Source organism: Stigmatopora argus, chromosome 4 (assembly GCF_051989625.1).
Source record: "Stigmatopora argus isolate UIUO_Sarg chromosome 4, RoL_Sarg_1.0, whole genome shotgun sequence".
In the NCBI taxonomy this organism is placed as follows: domain Eukaryota; kingdom Metazoa; phylum Chordata; class Actinopteri; order Syngnathiformes; family Syngnathidae; genus Stigmatopora; species Stigmatopora argus.
Genome location: NC_135390.1, coordinates 12,615,986 through 12,641,878, shown reverse-complemented (window position 1 = coordinate 12,641,878; position 25,893 = coordinate 12,615,986). Strand labels below are relative to the sequence as shown.

The 25,893-nt window shown below is 39.3% G+C and overlaps 1 protein-coding gene and 1 long non-coding RNA gene across 3 annotated transcripts in view; one reads left to right on the top strand and one right to left on the bottom strand.

Moving 5' to 3' along the window:
* aplp1 (amyloid beta (A4) precursor-like protein 1) overlaps positions 1-25,050 on the bottom strand; it is a 29,696-nt gene extending 4,646 nt beyond the window's left edge. The window contains exons 1-14 of the mRNA XM_077597726.1: positions 24,784-25,050; positions 5,797-5,976; positions 5,006-5,135; positions 4,108-4,220; positions 3,386-3,567; positions 2,991-3,307; positions 2,697-2,824; positions 1,476-1,556; positions 1,230-1,388; positions 1,024-1,152; positions 793-892; positions 533-700; positions 433-453; positions 232-290 (exon numbers count right to left, since the gene is read on the bottom strand). Of these exons, the coding sequence (XP_077453852.1) occupies positions 232-290; positions 433-453; positions 533-700; positions 793-892; positions 1,024-1,152; positions 1,230-1,388; positions 1,476-1,556; positions 2,697-2,824; positions 2,991-3,307; positions 3,386-3,567; positions 4,108-4,220; positions 5,006-5,135; positions 5,797-5,976; positions 24,784-24,849 (1,833 nt within the window). The 5' untranslated portion in view covers positions 24,850-25,050. The remainder of the gene's footprint in view (positions 1-231; positions 291-432; positions 454-532; positions 701-792; positions 893-1,023; positions 1,153-1,229; positions 1,389-1,475; positions 1,557-2,696; positions 2,825-2,990; positions 3,308-3,385; positions 3,568-4,107; positions 4,221-5,005; positions 5,136-5,796; positions 5,977-24,783) is intronic.
* Positions 4,288-19,206, top strand: LOC144072614 (uncharacterized). Of its 2 annotated transcripts, none has more exons than XR_013299858.1 (4): positions 4,288-4,384; positions 6,785-6,869; positions 11,658-11,773; positions 19,002-19,206. It is a non-coding gene; the product is annotated as an uncharacterized LOC144072614 (long non-coding RNA). The 2 variants fall into 2 exon arrangements; XR_013299859.1 differs by lacking the exon at positions 19,002-19,206 and adding an exon at positions 16,764-17,148.
* Positions 25,051-25,893: the final 843 nt, after the last annotated feature.

Here is a 25,893-nt window from a genome sequence, read left to right as displayed (position 1 = left end):
GGACATAGGCTTTGTCATCATCATTGACTCGACAAAAGCCTAATTGTCATAGCTATAAAACTTTCTTATACAGTAGCAAATAGATTAAATATTTGAGTTTAGACACAAACTATCAGGAACTTTTTATATAGACGGCTTAATTAAGCACAATTTTTTTAATTTGGTGGAAAGAAAAGCAAAATACAAAATGTGTTTAGAGATGAGCTGAATTTTAACAAAAAAAAACTTTACCTTTTCCTCATATTCATAAGTAGGAGTCTTCTCAGATGTAGCGTAGTCATATTCATCTGCTGCAGATACAAAACAAACATCAAATGGGGATAAACAAAGCTGTAAGTAAATCTGAGTTTTGCAATGTTCCAAGAATAATGGGGCCATGATTTCTTCCCATAGACAAAAAACACATAAGACAGATACAGAATTCCTGTTCACCTTTTTTATTGGTCTGCACATCTGTGGAAAGAAGTACAGACAATATTAGCAAAGAAAGAAAAAAGTGACAGCTGTGTCATCATACACATACTGCACATACCAATGCGGGGAGGATAGGGCCTATTCTGGAATTCCCTTTCTTCTTCTTCCTCGTCATCCTTCTCCTCTTCACAATCAGCTGGCAAAAGTTCCTCAGTCGTGCGTGTCTCAGAAAAAGATGTGGTCATAAGCTCGCTGATATCTCCCCGCTCTGCCCGCACAAGCTCTTCTACAGGGACCACATATTAAACTCTTTTTAAATATTTTTTTTTACCACAACTTGAGGAGTTTTTTCAAAATACAAAAGTGGCAGTCACATACGGATATCATCATGAAGCTCCTCAGCCAGAATAGGATCCTTGTAGAGCAGTGCCAGACTCTGGTTCATCCTCTCCTCAATAACATGCAGATGTGTGTACACCTGGAAAAGGGAAAGTAGATCAATTTGCATTTATACCAAAAGCCACCTCTTCATCCAGAAAAGGACTGCTTCAAGAAGATTAATTGATTATTTTTCTTGATTTTTTTTTTTTAACTGCTTATTTCCCGCACCTGGAATTTCATCTGCTCAGCCTTCTGTGGATCGACAGCCGCGATGTGCTGGTAGTGCCTGAGTGTGTGTCTGCGGTCTTTCTGTTCGGCGGCCATATAGCGCTTGAGAGCTTGCAGCACGCGCTCCGGCTGCAAGAACGTCAAGGCGGTCATTTTGCCACATATGTGCCTTTTACGTATGTGCCTGTTAGGTATGTATGCGTCACCTGTGGCTCATCAGACTCGACTGCAGACAGATAGCTCTCCAGGGCCAATCGGCGGTTGTTGTTGAGGATGGACTCCACTCGGGCCAAGTGCGTTTCCACCAACCTCTGCCTCTCGCCCGCCACTTGTTCCTCCAGAGTCTGCAGCACAGACTGGAAGTGCTGCAGAAAGATGATCACCAGATTAAACCGAGGCTGAGCAAGAAGTTCCAGCAATCTCCAACCTGATATGTCCAAAAATGCGCTCACCTCATTTAGGGCTTGCTGCTCCGACTTTGGCAGATTCTTTGACTTTGATCCCTTATCTGCTGCCGCCCACTCCTTCATGATCTTTGAAAACCAACACATATTTCCCATCTCATTTTCTGAACCGCTCACTCACTAATTTTCTGACTATTCGCGGCTACTTTCTCCCTTGGTTTGGACCCTGTGGCTTATTTGTGGCATTTTATAGGGTAATGAGCTGTATGTATGTCTTTAAGGGGGGTGCTGGAGCCTATCCCAGCTGACTTCGGGCCAGAGGCGGGGGACATCCTGAATTGGTGGCCAGCCAATCGCAGGGCACGAGGAGACAAACAACCATTCACGCTAACACTCATACCTAGGAATTTAGAGTGTCCAATCAGCCTACCATGCATGTCTTTGGAATGTGGGAGAAAATCGGAGTACCCGGAGAAAACCCACGCAGGCCCGGAGAGAACATGCAAACTCCACACGGGTAGATCGACTTGAAAGGTTCTCCTACTCCAATCACAAAATGCCTTGGGCCAAAAATATGAACAAATACGAGATAAAAAACAAAGTTGGAATAAATGTGATAATGAATTCTAAAACAACAAGCTTTACCGTGGAGGAGGCCGTCAGCTGATAAGTAGAACAGATAAATTGTAGAATGCGTCTATAAATGCAAATGTTGCAGGATGTATAGTGATAACATCAAATTTCAAAAAAATGGTAGAGCAAAACTATAAGAGCCAGTGTGTGCATGTTGTTTTTGTCTGCGAGATATAATCCGCTTTAGTCAAACATTTTAGTTCAGTTCAGTTTTAGCTCTTGTAAATAGTGAGCAGCGACGGCTATTTATAGTCTCTCTCTTGTGAGTTAGCAGATAATTGCCCCAAACCTCAACCGGCATAGTAATTACCGTGTTACATTAGTGGTTCACAAACCATTGAACTCTGGAAAATTTCAACTGTGGGAATAAGCAGCACATTTAGCTCATAGTTCTGAGTTTTTGGGTTTGAATCTTGCTTTTTGTGTGTCCGTGGGTAAAATGCCAGTAGGAGATATTTACTATTTGCTCTATTTTTCATACTCTAGGTCCCACCTTAGTAAAAATTGCAGGCAGAGTCTAACGATGAATGTAGTGTGATTTATAGTCCCCCAAAATATAGTCATTAAATTGTCCAGTGTGTCTAGATGATTTTCTAGAAGCAAAAATAAATCTTCTGTCCACTGTGTGAAATTCACCTCGTTGATGCACCTCATTCGCCGCTCCTCCAGGTCTGTTTTGGCACGCAGGAAGTTGGCGTGCTCCGTGTCATCCGCTGGCTTCTCAAAATAAACGTCCATGCCATCTGTGGGCCGAGTTGTTGTCACTGCAGTTAAAGCAAATAGGGACAAAAGATTTCACATTGGCTGCCTTTGCAAAATGAAAATGACACGGCATGTGGAAAATATTCACACATATTTCCTTTCCGATACAGCGAATGTACGGAATTAAATGGTAGACGGAGCTCATGGCTATTGATGCGAGTAGATTACCGCTGTCTTCTTTCAATGGAGGGGGTGAGGTTGTGGCTTGGTAGCTTTTTTCATCATATGACGAGTCCAAATAGTCAGACGTCTGGTAGGTACCGGAGTCGATGGGGTATTCGTACTTCTCGGAGTTCCTCACTGCATTGGACTCCTCTTCTTCGTCCTCCTCTTCCAGAGGCTCCTCATCGACCTCGTCTTCATCTTCTTCGTTCTCCTCCTCCTCATCCTCCTCTTCCACCACGTCGTCATCGTCATCCTCCATGTCCGTCTCGTATACGTCTGTGTCAGGGGTGGGGCTCGGAGTGGGTGCCGTCACTTTGACACTGTGGAAATTAAAGGCTGGTGATCAAATATCTAGGCATGCTTAAGTGGTCAAGCTGAATCTGTCAGCGGCTCCTTACTCTGAATTGAAAATCCCGCTTTTATGTGAAGTCTGGTGGCCAGCAAGGAGTTCTCTTTCCTCCAATTCTGGCTTGCTGCTGCTTCGCCCAGGGCAGCAAACATACTCCACCCCGCGGAAATTTTCTCCGCAAGGCAAAAGCATCCCGTAGCTGTGAAGCTCCAGACTGTCTACAGTACAAGCCTTTAGGAGAAAAATAAATGGTGGTTTTATTGGTTTAACCCATACACATTAGTGTTGCACAGGTGCCAGAGCTTCCGATCCTGATTCCGACACCCAATGTGTGGTGTAGAATGATGCCGATTCTGTACTCATACAATGCTTGGTCAAAAATATATAATTTGCACTTTAGTATTAGTCACAGGCAAAGCCAAACTATGAAAAACGTGCGACTTATAGTCCGGAAAATACAGAGTACACATTTTTTTGTTCTGCTTTTATTACTAAATAACTGCATACTCGCAATTACGATAATGGCAATCGATTAGATGCCATATAAGTGGACATCCATAATCATTTTGGGAAGGGCAATGAATTCTTTTTACAGCAGTAAGCAGCGGCCATCTTGGGTAGGGCATTTGGAAACTTGATCTAAAAAAAACCCAATACTGCACCCCATTGGCACGTGATGTCAATTTACTGCTCAATTAGTATATGTCAGGGCGACACTGATTAATACTATAAAACATAAAAAAACATTCACAAAACAGGTATACATCTCACCTCCTTTGCAATGTTGTGCCAGTACACATAACTTTCGCAGGCATCCATCTTCTCCTGGTGGAGGAAGCGGCACCGGTCTGGAACCAGCAGAGCTTCGCTCACGTACTCTCCCTCTGCACCAACACAGGAATAAACAGATGTGTATGTGAATGTGAGATTAATTCATTCCATTTCTTCCAGGTATTCCGGTCTAATGCTGATTACGCATAGGTAAAAGGACAGAAATCACCTAGACAAAGTGACCTTCATACAAAGGACGGTTACACACAATAATTACGTAAGTATGCAAATTCCCAATTTCATACACACCTCGGATAACGGGGGTTTGTCAAGTTTATACACAAAAGAAATAACACTTAAGGTCAAGGGTGTCAGACTCGGGTTGGTTCGCGGGCCGCTTTAACGTCAACTTGATTTCACGTGGGCCGGACCATATTAGATATAATATTTAGATTTTTTTTAATATAAATGAATTAAATGAACTGGATTAAAAGCCCTAAATCTTCATTTTTTTATAGATCTAAAACAATGTTTATTTTAGCTTTTTTTTTAAAAATTATTTTTAGATTTTACAAAATGATTTTTGAACTAAACACAAAGAAAAAAATGGATTAAAAAATTACAATTATTGATTTAAAAGGGGGAAAATCAGGAAACATAATATACATCTATAATCTTTATTTTAATTTGATCCTAAAACAGAAAGTCGGCACTCATGATTTACTTTCTCGGGCCGCACAAAATGATGCGGCGGGCCAGATTTGGCCCCCGGGCCGCCACTTTGACACATATGCTTTATGTCATTTGCTTTATTTGCTTCCCACAGAGTCAACCTCACTTCATAACAAATGTAGTATGTAATGCTTATTGGTGATTTGCACTATAGTTTGGTTCTTACCTAGACAACGATAGGGCACCACTATGAAAGGGCGTGCCTGGCACTGGCTCCAGCCTTTCTTACACCAGTAAGGGATGTTCACAGGACTTTTTGCCTCCTCTACGTGGGAGATGGAAAGCGCTGGGTAGATCTGGTCGTGCAGGTCCATGCACAAATAGAAGAGAGATGGACGGGAAGAGCAAAGGGAAAATAGATAAGAGGAGGGAAGGGGACATTTGGTCAAAAGTCAGGTTCAAGGAGGTGGGCCAAATAATGGAAATCGGGTGTATAGGAAAAGACTGCATGAGGGTAAGACTCGTGCACATTTGAAACATCATGCAAGGCGTCTGTTGAATATCTTATTAGAAATGATCACATTCCTATTGGCTGACTTAAATAATAGATATAGATTCATTTGAATAACCGGGAAAATCACTGACTTGTGACATCAATGAAGACTGAAGTTTTTCCACCTGTTTTGGTTCTACATGTTCATATTGTAGCCGCACGGTGGCGCTTAGTTGCCCTTTTCTCATATAGGATAACTTGGTCGATTTTAATCATGGAATGTGATTATGTTGGGTAAAATGCCACATGAAAAATGAATGATAATCCAAGATACATAATAATGATTACATATTATTAAACTATACTACAGTCTGTGCATTCCAAAAACATCCTTTTTTTCATTTACAGTGTATTTAAACAGAATATGGAACTAAAAGGGTTATTCATTTAGTCATTGCGTGGTGCTTATTTTCACGAGGATCCACTGATCCAAAATGTTTTATTTTTTTGTCACATGATCCTACCTCCTGACAGTAGGAAAGAATTTCACTGAGATCTTTGAAGCAGTCCTTGCGGCCTTGGGGGTCCGGTTCCCACTGGCCCGTCTGTGGGTTCATATGTAGCAGTTGACGGCCACAGAACATCGCTATCTGCGGTTCGGCCACCTCCGGGTTAGGCCCGTTAACCTCGCTCACGGACAGGGCCTGCAGAAGAAGGGAGGGGCACAAAAAAAAGAGGATGAGTCGATACAAACCGAGTGAGAGATGATAAGAAATGGGCTACACGGATAATTGGTAAATGCACTTTAGGGATAAACCCGGAGAAGTGTGCCACTGACCGAGAGTGCGATATCAAAACGGCAAAGTTAAGCTAATGCACGAGAGAATTGAGCTTTAATAGGATATCGAAAGAACTCAAAGCAAGGCGAGATCTATTGATAGCTCCTGTTTGAAAAGAAGACCCTACAGCAATGGAAAGTGAGAGCCAATAAGAAGCCCAGTTTCTCGCTGGGATCACTGAAGGGTGAGGCGTGCAGGATGTAGATATGAACAATTTAATAAACATACAGTGTATGAATCATAGTTTTCTCTGTAAGCAGGCCTCTCCTCTTTCTTGGATGTTGTTATTGATTGTGGAATATGTTGCCACCACTCAGGGAGGGCTCGGGGGAGCACACACCGAGGGGCAAACAGCCACTAGAGCTAGGAGTCTGGTGTTAAATGGAGCTCATTGACCGATGAGCCACTTCACTACATTAAAAAGACTGCACACAGCAAGATGAGAAAAACCAATAATCAGCGCAAACAAGGATTCGGAATACTTTTGGTAGATGTGCTTTTATGCTTCTTCACTGTGGTAACAAGAACAGTTGCTTGTTCATTTCGGTTTACGTTGTGTTATGCAGAAGTGAAGAGAATTTGTTACAGCAGAGGCTGAACATTGAGTCAATTTTCCAACAGCCCATTGAAGTAAAGGCCCCTTTGTACAACGGCAATCTTTTCATGTCTGCAGAGGGACTGAAAGATGGAGAAAAAGATGACACGGAGGCTGGAAGCTCTGCTGAGCCAATTAGAAGAGAGTTGCCTCGAGGAAGAAAGTAAGTAGAAAAAAATATGAGAGTGATGCTTGATCAAAGAGCGCTGCTGACTGGGCCGGCTGCAGCTCAACTGTTTGAAGTCCTAATTAAAATTCATAGTCATCATTTTACATTAAATCCTGTGGGGAAAATACATTAAATATGAACAAATAGGAGCTTTACAGGTGTCCCGGTACATATTGCGGTCAACTAATTTGAAAATTTTCCCTCTTCCGCGCATAGTCAGCAAAAGCCAAATTATTGCATGTCTCGAAAAGGTTATGCTGTGATGTATGGTTTGTTAAAATTTCCCTTCTTTGGTTCTTGGGAAATGCTCGAGGCCGGTGATTGCGATTGTAAAATCCCATTCAATATTTACCAGGGCAAATCTTTGTGTAATATTATATGAAAAGGTAGCTCTTGAGGAATTAACCTGATAGGTATGCTGTTAACAAAAAAAGGAGCAGCCAGATGTGTTGAGAACTTGTATAATTTGCCTTCTGAAGCATTTAATATAGTAGAAATTATATGCTAAGAGAAGAGATTGTAACCACAACTTTGGTACCATTTAGGTGACAGTTACTTCCTGTATTGTTGATCTTTAGTACATAACATAATTGAGAAGAATCATATGTTGTGATAAAAAATGGACGTTACAAATCTACTTGAGAGGCTGCGCTGAAAAGCCTGTAAAGGCAACATTCATTTATTCATCCATCTAAACCACATGTGTCAAAGTGGCGGCCCGGGGGCCAAATCTGGCCTGCCACATCATTTTTTTTGTGGCCCGGGAAAGTAAATCATGCTGACTTTCTGTTTTAGTATCAAATTAAAATGAAGAGTATAGATGTATATTAAATTTCCTGATTTTTCCGCCTTTTAAATCAATAATTGTAATTTTTTAATATTTTTTCTTTCTGTTTTTAGTTCAAAAATCATTTTGTAAAATCTAAAAATATATTTAAAAAAGCTAAAATAAACATTGTTTTAGATCTATAAAAAACGGAATATTCAGGGCTTTTAATCCAGTTCTTTTAATCTATTTATAAAATAAAAAAAATCTATATATTATATCTAAAATGGTCCGGCCCACATAAAATCGAGTTGACGTTAACGCGGCCTGCGAACCAACCCGAATCTGACACCCATGATCTAAACCAGGGGTCGGGAACCTTTTTGACAGAGAGAGCCATAAACAATTCATATTTTCTAATGTTATTTCTTGAGAGCCATTTTCGGAATTGAAAAGTAAAAATATATGAAAGTGTGATTTTTTATTTTTTGTCATTTCATCACTTTTAACGTACAAAAAGTCTCTGAATTCTTTTGACAACATTGTTATGCTGTGGCTAATAAATCACTATCAATGATGTCATGCATGCAGAAGAGTAATAAAAAACAAAATTATGATTAAAGTAGGGGTACAGGTAGTGTCGACACCGCAGTGACGCTCGGGGACTCAGTTCTCTCACCAATGATTTCCATATTTTACCTCACAGGTTAGTGGAGAGCCATATGCCCCCATGGAAAGAGCCACATATGGCTCCCGAGCCATAGGTTCCCTACCCCTGATCTAAACTATCCCAGCTAACTAGTAGGCAGGTTATACCCTGAATTGGTTGCCAGCCAATTGCAGAATTTTCCCATTAATTTTATTATTATTATTATTAGAGCCTGAAGGCCTGACAAATCGCAGGTCATGTTGCTGATTGCAATGAAGTTTGCCAGGTATAGTCTAGGCAAGTAGATGTGTCGAGCCTCGGAGCCCAATTTAAAAAAAAAAAAAAAAAATGTCTTGGATCTCTTTAATTAGGTGATTTAATCGCATAATTGGCTGGACGTTCGATATTCGCTTGATATTAAAAAAACTGTTTTTTTGCCGAACACTCTATAAGCTTTTTCAATGATGTGACATGTAATAAAACCAAGACAACAGCGAGAGAAAACCATGGGTGACGCCACCACCAATCCAAACTTTCATTCATTCTTAGACAACTGCACTCCCACTATAATTATCAAAAGCCAGGGTCTTAAACCGGTCCTTAATGGGCCGCAGGTTTTCATTCGAACTGAACAAGAGGAGACATTTTCTCCAATCTGGTGTCTCTAGCAAATGTGATCAGTTAGGTGCTATTTATGTAGAGGAAACCATATTGGTCAAACTGTCAGTGCTGAATTGGTTGGAAGAAGAAAAATTGAAGCCCTTTGCGCAATCGGTTTGAGACCCCTGTTATAAAGTCTTCAAATTGAATTATGACAAAGAGTGCCCTATGTTGAAGAACTCAAACTCGCACCCTTACAGATAACACTCGAGAGGTCAGCACACTCCGGCAGTCTAGTTAACCGACGAGTCAACATGTCGGAGATATTGGAAGGGCTATCCTTCTTATCAAAGGCAATGCCTCGAGGTTGTAGTTTTTATAGATGTTGAAACTGGATTAATCGTGTCATTTAGGTTAGGACATAACATAGTGTGTGTAGAAATGTCTTTTTTATGCTCATATTATCTCTTGTGTTGTGGATACTTTAATTTGTTTATCACGTGGGCTTTCCAACAATATTGCCACCTAAAATATCTGATCTCGACTGCCAATAAAAAAGCTTTTTGGATCTTGGTTCTTGTTGGCATCTTCATATTGGCAGGAAACTTCTCTCAGGCCATCTCTCTTACAAGTAGCAGCTTATCAAGTCACATTTCAGAGGGCCTAATTTAGAAAGTAAAATAAATGCATTATTGACAATGTTGTATGACTACGAGGTTGCTTACGGAATGTATATTTGCTGAGGTTGCTGTCTTGCAAAGCTGCTGAGCTGATGTCTGGGTCAGTATCTGTTTTTAAGGCAGGGGAAGGTCAGCGCCTCCAAGAAAAAGTACTTCCGGATATTTGAGAAGATAACCTAGGCCGTTCCCCCTGGTCCAGGCGCTCTCATTTTGCCCACTTTCCACTTGTGCACTTGCAAAAAATCAATGCGGCGTGACTGCAACTGTATTGCCACACTCCCCCTTCCAATCAATAAGAGTCCATCAGGGGCACCAGGCTGCTGGCCCCTGTCGCGCAAAGCATAGCAGACTGATGAGGGGTCAGCTTAGGGGTCGTTATCATGATCAACCCTGTTAGGAAAGTACTGATTTTAAAAAGCTCTTTTATTTATTTTTACCAGTTTAGTCCCAAAGCTGCCCACCATGCATGTAGAAAGCTTCCTGCTGGTTTGTGACCTAGTTTGCTGTTAAGTCACATGTATCCCTACATGCTGTGAGGCAAGAGCCAAATACAAAATCATCACTCATAGAATAATATACATTAATGCCCTATAAATGTTTGGAAATGGCAGTCTTCGTCTTGTTTACAGCTTAGTGGTTTTCAATCTGCGTGATAGTTCCGGTGGACGTTTACTAAGCTTTTCACGAAACACTCTGGTGTCCTCTTATGTTAGAAGAATGTAAACATTTAATTATTTGTAGACTATCCGTCGGGACAAAATGAAGAATGCTTAAAAAAAGTAATGGTTGGTCATTTATTCATCCTTTAATTCCTTTCCTTTTAAAATTCTTCTTAAGCATTATGTGATTTGAGATTGACAGATAGGCATGACAATTTCCTCAATCAGGTTTTCAATGTTCTATTTTTGAAACAAAACAAAACCAGAATCTGCAGCTTCAATAGAGCATTATGTTTGTGTAAATGCACTAAAACTGTAATAGTGTAGGTAAGTGATGGACTCTGATATGCGTACTGGTTTGGACTGCTTACTGTAACATAACCATAATGTAAAATTACTTTAATGTCAAATTTATTCCCGAATGTGGTCAATATCATATTTTCAAACAAATCTATATTAGTAATTTCTCCATTGCCATGTTTGTGTAATTATTAGACTCTAATATTTTTACAAGTGACCAATATTATCTTTGAAACTCAACAGTGATGCGTTTAGAGCTGCAGGACTCCAGCGATGTAATAACAAATAACTCAAAGAAATAAATAGATAAAAATTAGAGAAATATATTTTAACTGCTGCAATAAACATCTATATGTATATTTCAATAAGAACCCTATAAATGAAATTTGTCAAATTTATAAATAAATCTTTTATACGGTGAAGCTCTCTATTGTTTCAATGTAACCACAGAACAGATTGCAAAATATTGCTCTTGCAATACAAAAATGTGAACAATAGGCTAATTAGTGAACATTTTTAAGTAAACGTATTCAATTATCTGGTTGATAATTGTTTTCGTGTCACTTAATATGTTGTGGCATAAGCTTAGGACAAGTCTGCAAGCACACAAATCAGACTGCGGCCATTGGTTAAGCCATTTGAGTCCCGCTTATCATCTTGTGGTACTGATGAGAGTGAATAGTGCCAGCTGGATGACACAAGAGTATTGCATCATTAATAGGAGCCCACTGATGAAAAAAAAGCGGAAATATGCGTTAACTTTCTGCTTTGCATTGTGCATTTTTTGGATTCGTTTGCGCCCGCGGTTTTTCCTTTCTACTAACGGCAGTGCTACATGATTATTTGTACGCTTCAATATTTCCATGGCAGGAAGCATCACTAGGAAACAAAATGTTCCCACAGGGACAACATTAAAATGAAGCAAATGCATTGTAGGACGGATGCGTGGCTATGACTTTGTTTAATTGTTAAAGGATATACGGATGCAACAGTTTCCTGCGGCAGAAATTGAACAGACATTGAGAAATGTATGACTTCAGACTAGAGGAGTAGATTTCTTTTTTCCTCAGACATCATCCCCCCTGGTCAAATTAAATTTGCAGCACCTGTTCTACCCTTCTGTTGCAGTATGACTTCATCCTCTTTAATGATGCAATCTCTCGGCCATGGCAGGCAAGCCAGGGCAAGAGAGGCGGAGCGGAAAAACCCACCCATCATTTGTCACCTACTACAAGCCACTTCAGGTGTGTGTGTGTTTCTCTTCCAAAATGTTATACATGCTTCAGTTTCTCTCTGGTGCTGAAATCAAAAAAACATTATTCAATACTTTTATTGTTCATGTTCTACCTCCAGAAGTAACGTATTCCGAAAATTACAATTTACAAGTACTTAGTGATGAATAATAATTCCTACATACTATTGTTTCTTTTTCCCCATTGTGTGAAAGGAAGATTTTTTTTTCAGATATATTGTAAATATTTGCCAGTAATTTTTTTGTTTTGTTTTAGAGCAGACACGTGCTCTAAAACAAACACTGCACGCCCAGACTGTAGTGTGCTGCGGGGCACACACCTGCTTGTTAGCTTTAAATTGAGGTTAGAACTAAATTGTATTCCCATTTGGGTTTCTTTTGGGGGATGATGACTGTGGGCAGGATACGTCTATCATCATTCTCCTCCATCCATCTGCTTCTATGGCACTAGCAAACCAGTGGTTAAATCTTTAAAGGTACTGGCACACTGACTTCCTTTTTGCATCGGACAGTTAGATTGCGGTAGAAATATATTTTGCAAGGAAAAAATGAATAAAACCTCAACGAAATGGTACGCAAGCGGACTGAACCGAACATGTGAAATTTGAAATGTAGTTCAATACATTCACTGTAACACCACTGCCTGTAGATAGAGTGCTCTTTTCCATCACACAATGAGTAATGGCTGGTGCAGAGTCACTGATTCTGTAGCACTTGACTTCTGTGCATTAAACTAAATGCCTTTATTGTCATCATGCAAATAGAGTGAGATTTAAAGCTTCACCATAAAGTGCACACATAATAATAAAATGCATGCAACATAGGGCGTGAATGTTTTCAGGCGCCATATGTGGCTTGTGATTCATTTAGTGACCAGTCCAGGCTGAGACTGTCACGTTAGGTGTGGCGTCAGGCGTGGAACGTAGTTGGACCCAAATGTGTGGAGTGCGCTAACAAAACTTTAATAACCGAAGCAGCAGGGGAATCGAGAAAATAACCTGGACTTAGAAATAAATAACAAAACCTGACGTGGAAGACATGAGGAAACGAGGAACTTGAAACATCCCAACGTACCGATGAGGAACTTGAAACATGTCATGGCAACATAGCCTAATGCAGACAAGGCAGACAATCCGACAAAGACTGACAAACACACAGGGTTTAAATAGACAGATAGGGGGTGATTACAAAATACACACAATTGATCACACTCAGGAAGGGAAACCACGAGAGGCACAATAGGTGAAACGCATACAATAATCACACGGATAGCACACACAATGACCTCAGACAGGAGGAGCAATGTAGAACTCGGATGGATGGGATGGGTTATAAGAATGGTGCTTGCTAAAGCTCCCCCCCAATTATAGTATTATCTTGAGGGTGCTCTGTCATGTCTTGACCAAAAAGTGACAGAAATGTCCATTTGCATGCATAGAATGGAACTAGAGAGATAATTAAGCTGCGCTTCTATAAAACACACATGCGCCGTTTCTAATAAGCACGTCTTTGTGCTCCCCAGCCTCACAGATGGCTGAATGGTGGGTGTACCTGATCTCAACACCCCTTGTTCAATTTTTATTCCTATTCTCCTTTTGTCATGTGACCCCAATTATGTCTGTGCTACATCCTGGCAGTTTCTATCGGATGCCTCTCCCTCCTAACCGCTTTCACGCAATTAGTAATGCGCAGCCGTTTCCACCTCCTTCGGACAGTGCTAAATGACTCAATAGATTTGTGAGCTTTTATCACTCTAATCATGCTAGTTAATTATTCATAGACTCCATCAGACGTCTTCCTGGTGCAGTATGCATTTACCAGAGAGAGGTAACATTAGTCTGTGGGCCTCTCATTGAGCGGGAGGACACAGGAGGAAGGAACTCTGAGCATTGAAACTCGTTATTATCCATCTCTGACTGAAGACTAATTGAATACATTCATTTTCTATTCAGAGCAGAGTAAATGGAACATTTTGGATTATGCTCCTTTTACTGTGCCATTGCATTTGGAGCTGTTTATCAAATACTAAACATAATTTGAGCATCTCCTATGTTCAATACAAATCGGTTTTGGCCTTTCTTAACACAAAGTGAAGCCATTTATAATAAATAACTATGGAATATATGAGCATGATTTCAAGTGGCCTTTTTTCAACCATGTCAATTTTCCATCAAACTTGCTCTCATTAGCTTAAGCAACGGGAAGTAAAATTAATTTAAAAAGTCATTTATATTAATCACATGATGCAATTATGCAGTGGGAGAGGTTCAATGTGTGTGGTTGAGAGGTGTGTCTCCTCACATTGTAATTGCAGCGTTAATATTTTGGAGGTTCCATTGTACATCAGTTGATTCAAACAATAGCACACTTTTTAACATTGGTGGCAAATATGTAATACAACGATAGCCTTCTCTAAATCTAGCCTCATCAAACCAGATTACAAGAGTCCAACTTCCAGCTGAGGCCAGTGGGAGCAGATGGCCCCTTAATCACTAAGTTTAATGTGGATCCTCAAATCGCAGCCAAACCGGCTTCTTTTGCAATATTTCCGAGGTGTTGTATAGAATTCCATTCTGGTCAACATACAAATGAGCCCAGGTTGCATTTGGTTCACACTGCATTGAAAAAAAAACATATATGGTTCTAATCTGGGCAAAGAAATTGGAATTGACCTGCAGTGTGAATGCGGCCTCAGATTCTGGAATGACTTACAAAGTAATCATGTTTTGATGGACAGCTATAGTACCTGGTGGCATTTTCTTGCCATATTTTCTATCATGGCTTTTTGAAATTCGACCTGAAATGCTCGGTGACATGGCAGTTAATGACATCACATCATATGGATGAATCCGTGAGTGCTACTTTGATATAGTACTTCTCTCACCTATAGTGAAAAATTCTTCCTGTGTTGCCACTTGGCAAATGACAGGAGTGACAAATATGAATGAATTCCCACATAATTGCACGAAATAAGCGATAGCGCCCTGCTAGCAAGCTTGATGCCCGAGGGGGCTGAAGCTTCACTTTTCAAAGCTGACACTCACATGACTCATGATTAAAAACTCATGTTCCTACATGCCCTCTCTTTATGCTTATCTCTTGCTTATACACCACAAATGTGTGGGCTATTACCTTATGCATTTCGATGAACACCTTGAACAATCAAAAGAACAAAATAACAAAACCCCAATCTTTTCTGACCCTTTTTCACCCAGTGAGTAATATTCAAATGATCCTAGTGCAGCCTTCTGCTCCACCAACGTTTCAAAAGGATTTTTTTCTCCTATGAGTCACATTTAGCCGTGACACCACTGAGCATGCTTCGAAGACACAATCACAGAGTTGGAAATTTTGGAACAAATCTATCAATACCTCTTGCTGAGAGCGTGGGAAGCCTAACATCTTATGAAGGCAAACAGAAAAGGAGGCCGCAAACATTAATGCATGTGAATTTCTTTAATCTAGCCAGACAGAGAAAAAAAAAGATTTCATCTTGTGCTAGTTTTCTAGATGGATTTTATTTTGTGCTATTACATAACCTACGGTGCTAAAGCTCCTTCCCAGTTAAGCAACATAACATGGGAGTGCCAACATGTTAATGCTGAACGCTGAGAGCCCGCAGATGTGATTTCAAGCTGAAGCGCTACCTCGGGGGGATTGAAAGAATCAAAGGCTTAGCGGAGATTTCTGTGCTGCAGGTCGGCTCAAACATCCCATCATTTTCTCACAAATGCGATGTCTGCAGCCCGATTGAATCGTAAACAATGCAAACAACCACAATGGTTCACTAATCAATGCATAATTTGTAAATGTTTCAATTTGTATTGTGACAGATCCTCATTCTGTCAATTACTTTAGGATATTCATTCATTTTCTGAACCGCTTATCTTCACAAGGGTCGCGGGGGGTGCTGGAGCTGATCCCAGCTGACTTTCGGGTACGAGGCGGGGGACATATTATTTCATAATATATCAGTTTCAATGTTCAGCTATATTTGCTTAGTATAAATTCATAAATATCACATTTCCCTTTTGAGTGAGTATATCAATGTGCTTTTTGGCATTCTAGAAACTTGGTCCAGTGGTACCTCTACTTACGAACTTAATTCGTTCCGGAAGTGGTTTTGTAACTTGGATTTTTAGATTTTTCAGATTTTTTTTAGAATGTGCACATTCTCTGCAAGCGGTGGGAAGCTTGTGTGGAAGCAAAACATTGACAGAATAATAACATATTATAGTAGATTAAATGGAATACAGGAAGTTGGCCTATTTCTTTTAATGGCCTCCAGAACAAATTGATGTTTATGGAAATTAAATAAAAGGCTCAATGTGAATTTAAAGCCTTTGCACTAAAAGCCCAGGCATGCATATGGTCAGCTATTAATCTGACAACCTCATACATCCACCGTGCCCTGTATATACATATATCATGTAATTGAATGTAATAACCTGCTGAGGGAGGAGAGTCTGTACGAAGAGGGGAGGAGGCGGGTTAAAACATTCATATATCTCACTACTTCCGTCTCATTTTTATGCATGCTTTCAATTGAAATCTCATCATGCTACTCCCCGGGGAGTCTGTCTGCTAGAAGCTTTCATTTTAGAAATGTATACAGTAGATTCAGTGTATAGCCCATAACCAGAATGTGGTGTGATGTCAGTTTGCCGAGTGCCGTCAGTGCCATAAAACTTCTGATGTCATCCAATGACCGTATTGTAATAAGGAGTTAAATTAGTTACATTATTTTTTTGGGCACACTTATCTATCCGTCTTATTGTATAAAAAGTTCATTTTCCCATGTTGTCATTTAGTGTTCTGGTTAGTATGTTTTGGATTTATTTTTTAGCTAAAATATTTTCTTTGGGGTTTATAAATGTCTGTAGGGACTCTAAATGGGTGCGAGCAGGTTGAGATGAAGACAAACTTGATTCGCTCACGTTTCACATTACTCACTTGCCCCTGCACACCCTTTTCATTTTTAGCCCTTCTACTTCATGTTCCCCCACTCAGCATCACTTGGCCACTGAGGTTGGTTTCCATGGTAACACCACCCACAGGAGCAGGCTACCTTCCGTGTTACCGTAGCAACTGGTTCCCTAAAGACTTCCCTGCGTGTCACTCAGTCTGCCTCTCTCGCTCTCTTGCGCGTAAACAATCCTTCCGCCCTCTGTTTTCTCTCATGTTAGAATCCGCATATGTTTTTTTGATTGGCAATTCCAGCCTCAGCAGGTCAATGATCACTTGCTTAATGCTTGTTTCTGTTTTTCTTTCTTCCACCTTCCTGCCTGCTGCTTGTTTACATGCCATTTAAATGACACAATCTCTGTAAGGCCTCACCGAGAGGATCCACAGAGTGTAATCACAGCAAAAGGTGAAATATCAATAATATTATAACCTTGTAATCATTAAAGATTGCTTGTTTTTGGTCTCTGCAACACGGAACCGCTTATAGTATGGGAACGTGGAAGAGCAAATACTTTCTCATTCAAGCAGGATGAATCGAATACAATCCCAATTCTATTGAAAAAAAATTAAAATAAGTTTGAAAAGTAAATAAGCAGTTTTGTTTAGATATATAGATTAATTTCTCTATTATCAGGGGTCGAAGAACTGCATTTGCACAAACCGTCTTTCAAGTGGAGGTCATTTAGATGTATACTAGGTGTTTTCTATTGCTTTAAAATTGTGCTAATCTGCTGATTGCAAACTCTTTATAGTAAATATTTTCTTATATTTGATTATCTTTGTTTGATTAAGCAAACTAAGAAATTTACAAGCATCTGCTTAAACTATGATCAACATTTTTACAATTTCCTTCTAATATGTTATAGAGCAAACTAGAATCTTAAATGATTCATGGGAAAAAAAATAGTCAGTTTGATCTATGATGAACACAATTGTTAACTTTTTTTTTAGCCATATTATGAATAATATACAGTTAAACTGGAAGCAACCTTATTTTCACTCACTGCATTTTTCAGGCTATAACACTTTCTTAAAATCCTTTTATATTTCCAAAAAATCAACAGTTCATATTATAATTCAGTGGACTTTATGTATTTATGTAATCTTGAACCTATTTTCATGAGTTCTAAACTGTAATCTTGGCCAACAAAGTTTTTACTTGGAGATTGACGACAACAAACCATTTGCTTCCTTTTTTTATGTCGATGTTTGTTATTAAATTGATTTTGAGGCAGACAATCCAGATTTGGAGGAGGATCAAAATTTGGGATTTGGGTTGTTATATTTATTCGATGGGTCACGCGATACCACCAAACCTAGTTTTATGCATATCTTTACACACACATTTGAAATATGTTGCGAAAAAATATCCATATACCATGCAATATACAATTAGGGGAATGGGAAAATTGGACTTGATAGATTTCATTAAAAAAATAGAAAATAATTATCTGTTAAAAAAATCAAGAGAAATCAAAGACGACATTAGAAGAGTAAAAATGTCACTGATTTATGTAGGGAAGTGCTAATGAATAATTCTTTGATGTGGTGGACCAGCCGAAACGAGAAAGAGATGAGATTAAACGATTTTGGGAGTCAAGATAGACAAAGGACAGGGATTTTGTGCCCTATGTGAGGAGCAGTAATGAACCTGCTGAAAGAGTGCGTGACGAGCAGTAGCTCAGACCTTTCCACGTTCTTCAATAATGGATGCAGCCTCTCTTGAGGGCCATCTCATATAAAGCAGTCACTGTGGTGTGTTTTTCAGCATAAAGCAACATTATTCTTTCAGAGATGTGTCTGGACAACTCATCTTAAAGTCCTCAAACTTTACAGCCCGAGATAAAACAAGTTTTCCTTCCTTCAGTCTGTTTTGAATTTTCTTTCTTTCTTTCTTTCCTTTTTCTTTTTAATATTTCTCCTTCTCTTGATAGCATTTCATAGCCACCTATGAAAACATGCTCATGACAAAGATGGATTGCTCTGCTCTCCCAGCTGCTGGATCTGAAATAGGGCTTGTCTCCATTAGCATGCACTCCACCCTGCAACCCACATAACATTCTCCTCCACTTATTCTCTCTCTCGCTCCTTCATCTCTCAAATCCCCTACCGTGCTATGGCTCTCACCAGTCAGCCCTCTATCTATTTAACATACCCCGCCACCACACACACACACACACACATACACACACACCCTTTTAGCGTTATCAGTGAACTGCAGATGTTTTCAAAAGGATCTTCTTTCAAACCTCCAGCTGGCTTCAGCAAGACCAAACATCTCACTTCAACCTTGAATTGAACTGTTCTGCTGAAATCCGAGGAAGCTATGCAAGGTGTGAAGACCTTGTGCACTAATCTCACAAAGACAAACATTCACAATTATATGGAAAAAAACGTGCTGTGTATTTATGAAATGTATTAGTTTGCAATGTCAGGGACTGACTACTTTCATTTGGAACTTTTACATTTTTACATTTAAATCTAGGCCTGGGAAATAATTCTATTGTATGAATTCATTTGATTTTTTCATTGCTAAAGATAAAACAAGTGATTAATTAGGTTTTCTTTTCTTTTTTCCACAAAGCAAATTTAGCAACCAGTTATTCATTATACATGACAAAGAGTTTATTTCTTTGTGTAGCTATCATGTAAATTATAGTTTGGGGGCTAACAGCACAAATAGGGGGAGAAAAAAAAGATTCAATTTTAGAGAGATGTTTTGTACTTTGTTCACATTAATTTTGTTATGTCGAAGAAAGACCACAGAGCATTTGCCTTTATCAGGACACTTTCTTAATTGCTTTGTGTTTACTATAATCTTGCATGTTTAAGCCAACCAAGTCTTTGCATGTTTGTGTTCGTGTCCAAAGCTTGGGGGGGGGCAAGGTAGTAAGATACAGAGAGCACAAAGTAAGACATGATAAAATCACCTGGTGCGATTGATGTACTCAGATATAGTAGAATAGATTACCAAACGCACAGGAATCCATTAGTGTAACCTGATTATCTCTTGACTCCAAAATTAAATAAGTGAAGGGAAAGCAAGTGTGTTTTTTGTAAGTAAGACTGAGTAATATGAAAAACCTGCTTGTCCTCTTTTCTTATCTTTGCAAATCCTCTCGTGTTATTGCTTTGAAAGGCAAATGACGTGAGAGGCGCTCGATTCTGTATGACTGTCCAGAGAAAAGCCTGACATTTTCTGCTCGTGCTGATGAGCACGGAGGCGGTGGCGGCTGTTTGGTGACAACCCAGCAACTTTGTGACTCACTCATTTTTATTTCATCTCCTGCCACTCTAAAATGTTCCCCCTATTCTTCTTCCCTTGTCCTCTACTGCCGCTACAATACGCTTGACAGCCCCTCCACCTGTCCGGGTGCAATAGCTCACTGTATAATTGAACATAGCTCCTTCCGAGCATGTCGCCAGGGTACTGGTACTCCTGGCTATTACACCTAAAAAACTAAAGGGCTTCATGGAGTTGATTATAAAAGGAGTGTGTGGGAATTTCTCCTAGCAGTCTTATTTTTTTTACTATAGTTCCTGATAAAAAGATGGCATTAGACTTCAAGCCAAGTTCTTCCATCTTAAATGTACTCCTACATCGCAAGAATTGTACAAACTGTTGAAAAATAGCATTAATCCTTTGATTGATTATTTAACTAATTAAGAGGTATGTCAAAATACATTTTCCATCTGGCGCTGACAGTATGCACAGAGTGGAGAACATGCCCAATGGGCAACAATCATTCACACTCACATTCACACCTCCTAACAAGCATGTACACGTAAACTCCATACCGCAAAATTGTAAGTCAGACATGCAAACTATTAATTCCCATATGCTGCCATTGTGGCCATTTCATACAATGTTTAGATTGTGAAAGTAAAGCCACGTCTGCGCTTTGTGTTTCAGAGTCGATGAAATAAAATAAAATGAATAAAAAACACGAACCCACCCCAAAAAGGAAACAAACTGCAACAATTTCCTCTTATGCTCTCCTGAGTGGAAAAGCTGTTATACTGAAATCTATTCTCGCAATAATTGATTACTTCAGATCAAATAATTAAATCCGTATATTCTTAACATCTGTCTTCTTCAAATGAATTGCTATTCCTTGTCACAATAAATTCATAATGTAATTTGTATAAGGGAGGAATGTGACAGATAAATTGAATAGAATGCACAATAGCCAGAGGAAGTATTTTTTGGCACAGTCAGGCAATAACTAAACTGGCCAAACATCCATTCGTTTTCTATCCCAGTTGTCCTCATTAGGGTCACAAGAAAGTTGGAGGCAATCCCAGATGATTTTGAACAAGGGGTGGACTGGAGGCCCCTCAAACACAGGCTACATAAACAATTCCCATAAAATTATGTCAGGGCAGCCCAACAAGAACACATAAAAAACTAGTGCAGCACTAAATTAATTTGTGGATGCATTCATTTCTTTTATATTTGCTTTGAGTCCAGGTGGAAATACTACTTATTACTTACATTCTAAAAGAGAACACATATCTTGCCGTACATTCAGATAATCGTAAAAAAGACAATACCAAAGTAAATCAGTCCTGCTTGTGACCTGGAACGCATTAAGCTCGTATCTCAAGGTATTACAGTAGTACCTCGACATACGAGCACCCCGACATACGAGCATTTCAAGATACGAGTAAAATTTCGAGCAAATAATCACCTCTAGATACGAGAAAAATTTCGAAATACAAGAAAGCCAGGTGGCCAAGACATGGAGAATGGTATAAAAATGTAAAACAAAATTAGAATTAAGTTTAGTGTAAGGTTCGATTAAACTCATTTTTGAGTGTGTCTGCATCGTAATCCAAGTTCATTTAAATGTGTTTGTTATATTACGATTCACCGGTGCAAAAAGTCTCCCCCGTTCACCCCCCTCGCCTCCTTCTATGTCCCTCGCTTTACCCTCCGCGAAATCCGTCTAATTTTAGTTCTATTAAACACATTTTAGTAATATTAAACCACTAGTTATGTGTTACTTTGTTAATAGATGGCGATTAGTAGAAATAAAACATTTTTTTCCAATCCAATATCCTGTTTTTGGTGTTTTTTCAGAGGGTTGGAACGAATTAATTTGTTTTTAGTTCATTTCAATGCGAAACGTTCGTTCGAGTTACGAGAATATCGACATACGAGCCCAGTCCCGGAACGAATTAAGTTCGTATCTCGAGGTACCACTGTACTGTACTAGATTGCTCTTTCACAAGTTCACAAGCATTCTGCGAAGGTGAGAATATTTGTCATATTCTTAGGGATGACCTTCCATGTCAAGATGAGCACCACTTACTGTTTAAATAGCGTCTCCGACAGCTAGTAAAGCCATAACTGAATATTGTTCATATGACAAGCCGGATAGGGTGCTCCCGTATCAAAACAAATGTGACCTTTGTTTAGGGAAAATGTTTTTTTTTTTTTTAGATTTCAGCACAGTAATAAATTGAAATGCTGCAACACAAAAGGAGGATCACAGCAAATTTGCCACATCCATTCATTTCACCAGTGCAAGTTGAGTAAATCAAGGCAAACTGACACTTCTATTAGGACTAATATGCGGGGTAATCCAGCTAGCCGGCCCTCTCGCAGTGTAATCTTCAGTATATAAACCTTTCTCGGTAGCTCTGTGTATCTGCGCTGCTTCTCATCCCCCTCGGCGTCACAGTAATCCCTTTAAGGCTCTTACACGTGAAATTATTTAAGAATAAAAGAGGCACGTCACACCACTGTTACAGGCTCACTGTCAAAGATGGCTAATAAATAAACATTAAATAAATCCTCTTCTAGGGAGAGGGAGGGGCACCTGGCTTCATTCACTCTTCATTTTTGCGATGAGGAAGAACATTGAACATAAACGTCATCTAGAGCGGAGACATCGTGACTCAACCCGTGTCGCCATCAAACACATGCACCAAAAAGCAGTGACGGTCCGTGCATTTTCTCGTAGCGTCTTCAACGGGTAAAATCCACTTCCTAGCAGCATTTAGTGATTAAATACAAACACTGGAGCTTTTCAGATATCAGAACTGGGCCCACAATTGAAATATTATTGAGGAATATAGCCATATTTTAGTCACCAAAAATCATTTTTAACTTTACACAATATCCATCCTCCTTTCTTTCTTCCTTTTCTATCACCATCGAAGCTAATGCTGAAAGTCGAGGCTGTCCTGTCGTATTTCTGAGATAGTCCGTCTTGAAAATGTCTTTAAATCAACACAACAATATATTTGCTTGTGCAGCTCGCTACAGATACACTTTGGTAGCTCTGGATAAATCACTAGTCAATCATAGTTGGTGAAAGCGATGACGTATCCCTACGCCTGCGACAAGGCATTGTGGTGTTGCCAACTCGAAATCTGATTGGTTAAAGCAACAGTCTTATCGACGTTTGTTTAATGCAGCAGAGCCTGCAGAACTGATTGTGAAGGCCTTGAGGCAGATTTCTGACCCTGGCAACAAATAAAATTAAATTAAATGCTTCAATATGAAAACACACATCTGGAAGCAGTGCAACCAATTTGGAATTATTTAATAAGTATTGATGGACAAAATATAATATATGATTCAGATATTTCTTAGGCCAGCAGAGAAGGCCTTGAAGGCCCTGGCGGCCCGTCACTGCCAAAAAGCAAATAGGATCTCTCCCATAAAAAAGGATGATGTTGAGGAAATAAAATTAAGTCTTCTGCCAAGACTCACATGATTTCAAGATCAAATGGGCGTATCAGCAACACCAAGAAAAAAGAAATCGTTCTGGTGAAAAAGGCCAGCAGATTTTCCCAAGTGGTGTCAAAAGTTCATCAATGACTGTTTCTCAACCTGCACCTTCAAACTGAACAATATGTTACACATGTTTAAATTAGTATGAATTCCCCTCGTAGACATAATGTGAGTTTGCATTGTTATTTGAGGGTTGACAGCCTTTTACTTAAATCTTACCATGAAACCTGAATAGGATATGAAATGTCTAAAATGTTGTTTACCTCTGCAACTTTATGACTGCACAAATCTACTAAAAAAGGTCAATACCAAATTTTCACTGATGGCACCTGATCATTTTTTATTTCATTATTATTTCATATACAATTGTAACTAAAGGGCTTGTCCTCCAGAGACATATTTCTAAAATTCTCTCTGTTACATCACCAATGGGTGGATTCTAATCAAATGATACATATTGGGAAGATTATTGTAAGAATACCAGCACAAACGATTGCATCTAAAACTAACATTCACAAACACCTCTATCAAAGCATTATATAAATCCTTAGTGGATGTAATAAAGGCTCAGTAAGGCTCATATGCGTAGTGGACCGGATGGGGGAGAGGTCGAAGTAGCCAGTTGAACTGCAGTTCATCTATCTCCTCTATTACAACCCGAATGAAGATGGATGCCCATAGATTGACCCAGGCTCCACAATTGTAATTCTCCTCGGTACAGCCTCCATTAATTAGAATGCATTTTGATGCTATGCAGGGAAGCCTGGGACTATCAAATATGCAACAGAAATTCAATGTCTTTTCAGTCAGGACGGAGTATATAGTATGTGAATATGCATGATCTTGTCCAGTGCCAAGAAAGCACAGGCATCATCTCCAGATGTAAAGCGTGCATCTTGAATCTGACAGGAGCAGAAGGAGCGCCAAGGAGATGCTGTTTGATCTCCGTCTCCCACCATCTTCCATACCAAATGCGGGCCTTCTTTTCCTTGACGCAGTCAGTCAAATGTAGTCGCATTACAGCCTGACTATTTTTTTTAGGTTAAATTTAATGTCTCCTCTGTATGTTTGATGAAAAAACTCTTCACTTTAGATATTGAAGTGTCACTGTGGTGTTGTGTCATCACTCTGCTGGCTGCACGATGCATTTACTAATTAAATCTCTGTGCAGGAGTCAGCAATAAAAGAGCATGCTGGTTTAGTGGGACAACGTTAACAATGCAGTTACGTGATTAATAGCTAAAAAAAAAAAGATAAAAAAAGAAAGATTTTTGATTGCGCCATAGTCTTACCTCAACGCTCCCACACGCGTGCAAGGACAACACGGCCAGCAAAATTGCAATTGCGGAATGTCCCATTTTTCTTGACGTCCTTTTGTTGTTGTTTTCACAAGCGAGCGAATGGCTACAGAACAACGGGTGAGTCCAACATAAGCTCAGCCGAAGTGATGCTCCCGTGATAACCCCTGCGTCTCTGCGTCCTGCAAACTGTCTCTCCAGTCGCAGTATGGCTTTGGATGTGGATCATCCACGACTCGCAGAACCAAGCCCTCTTTCTGCGGCTATTTAGCTCAGGCGTTATCATAGTGGGGAGAAGATCTGCTTGGTGAAGACTGATCTCTAGTGGTCAGATTTTAAAACTCAGAATGGTTTTCTCCACATCAACGGTGTTGACAAACCAGCTGAATAAAACAAAAAAATAATGTATATTAAAATTATGCAATATTTGTTTTTTTAAGTAGGAATTAGTCAACGAATTCATTTAGTTTTTTAAAATAGTTCTAATATAATATACACCTGCTATTCACACATCATCACATCAATTTTCGTTCATTTAGGTTGCTGCATTAACATGTGGTATACAAAAGTGTGTTTTTATAGAAGTTGTGTATGCATATATGGCAGTTTTTTGTTTTGTATGGATGGAATATGGCTCTTTATTATCATTCTCACATATATGTGTTTTATAAGTGTATGACTTGATTTGTACTTGATAATTCCAGTACTAATAGTAAAGTAATAGTTTGAATTTTCTTGATTGCTTAGTCAACGCCATTTATCACCTGTCTGTGCCTGTTTATTCATTTTTTATGTTTTTGTTGTTGTTGAAACTTTACTCAGTGAATAAACAATTCAGCCACAATTAACATATCACTTATGACATACCTCTGATTTATTTCTATTTCTTGGACAGGCCAAATAAAGCATGTCTACAAATTATTTTTAATGATCATTCAACTTTGGCTGAATAGAATTGCTGAAAAAGTTTCATCAATATTATTTGAAATGATACCTTTTGAATACTTTGTAGAAAGGAAAGACTTTATAGGTTTCCGCAATAGCTATGCCACATTCAACATGGCCACTGCTATGACGTGTTGCTGCAACAGGATATGCAAGTTT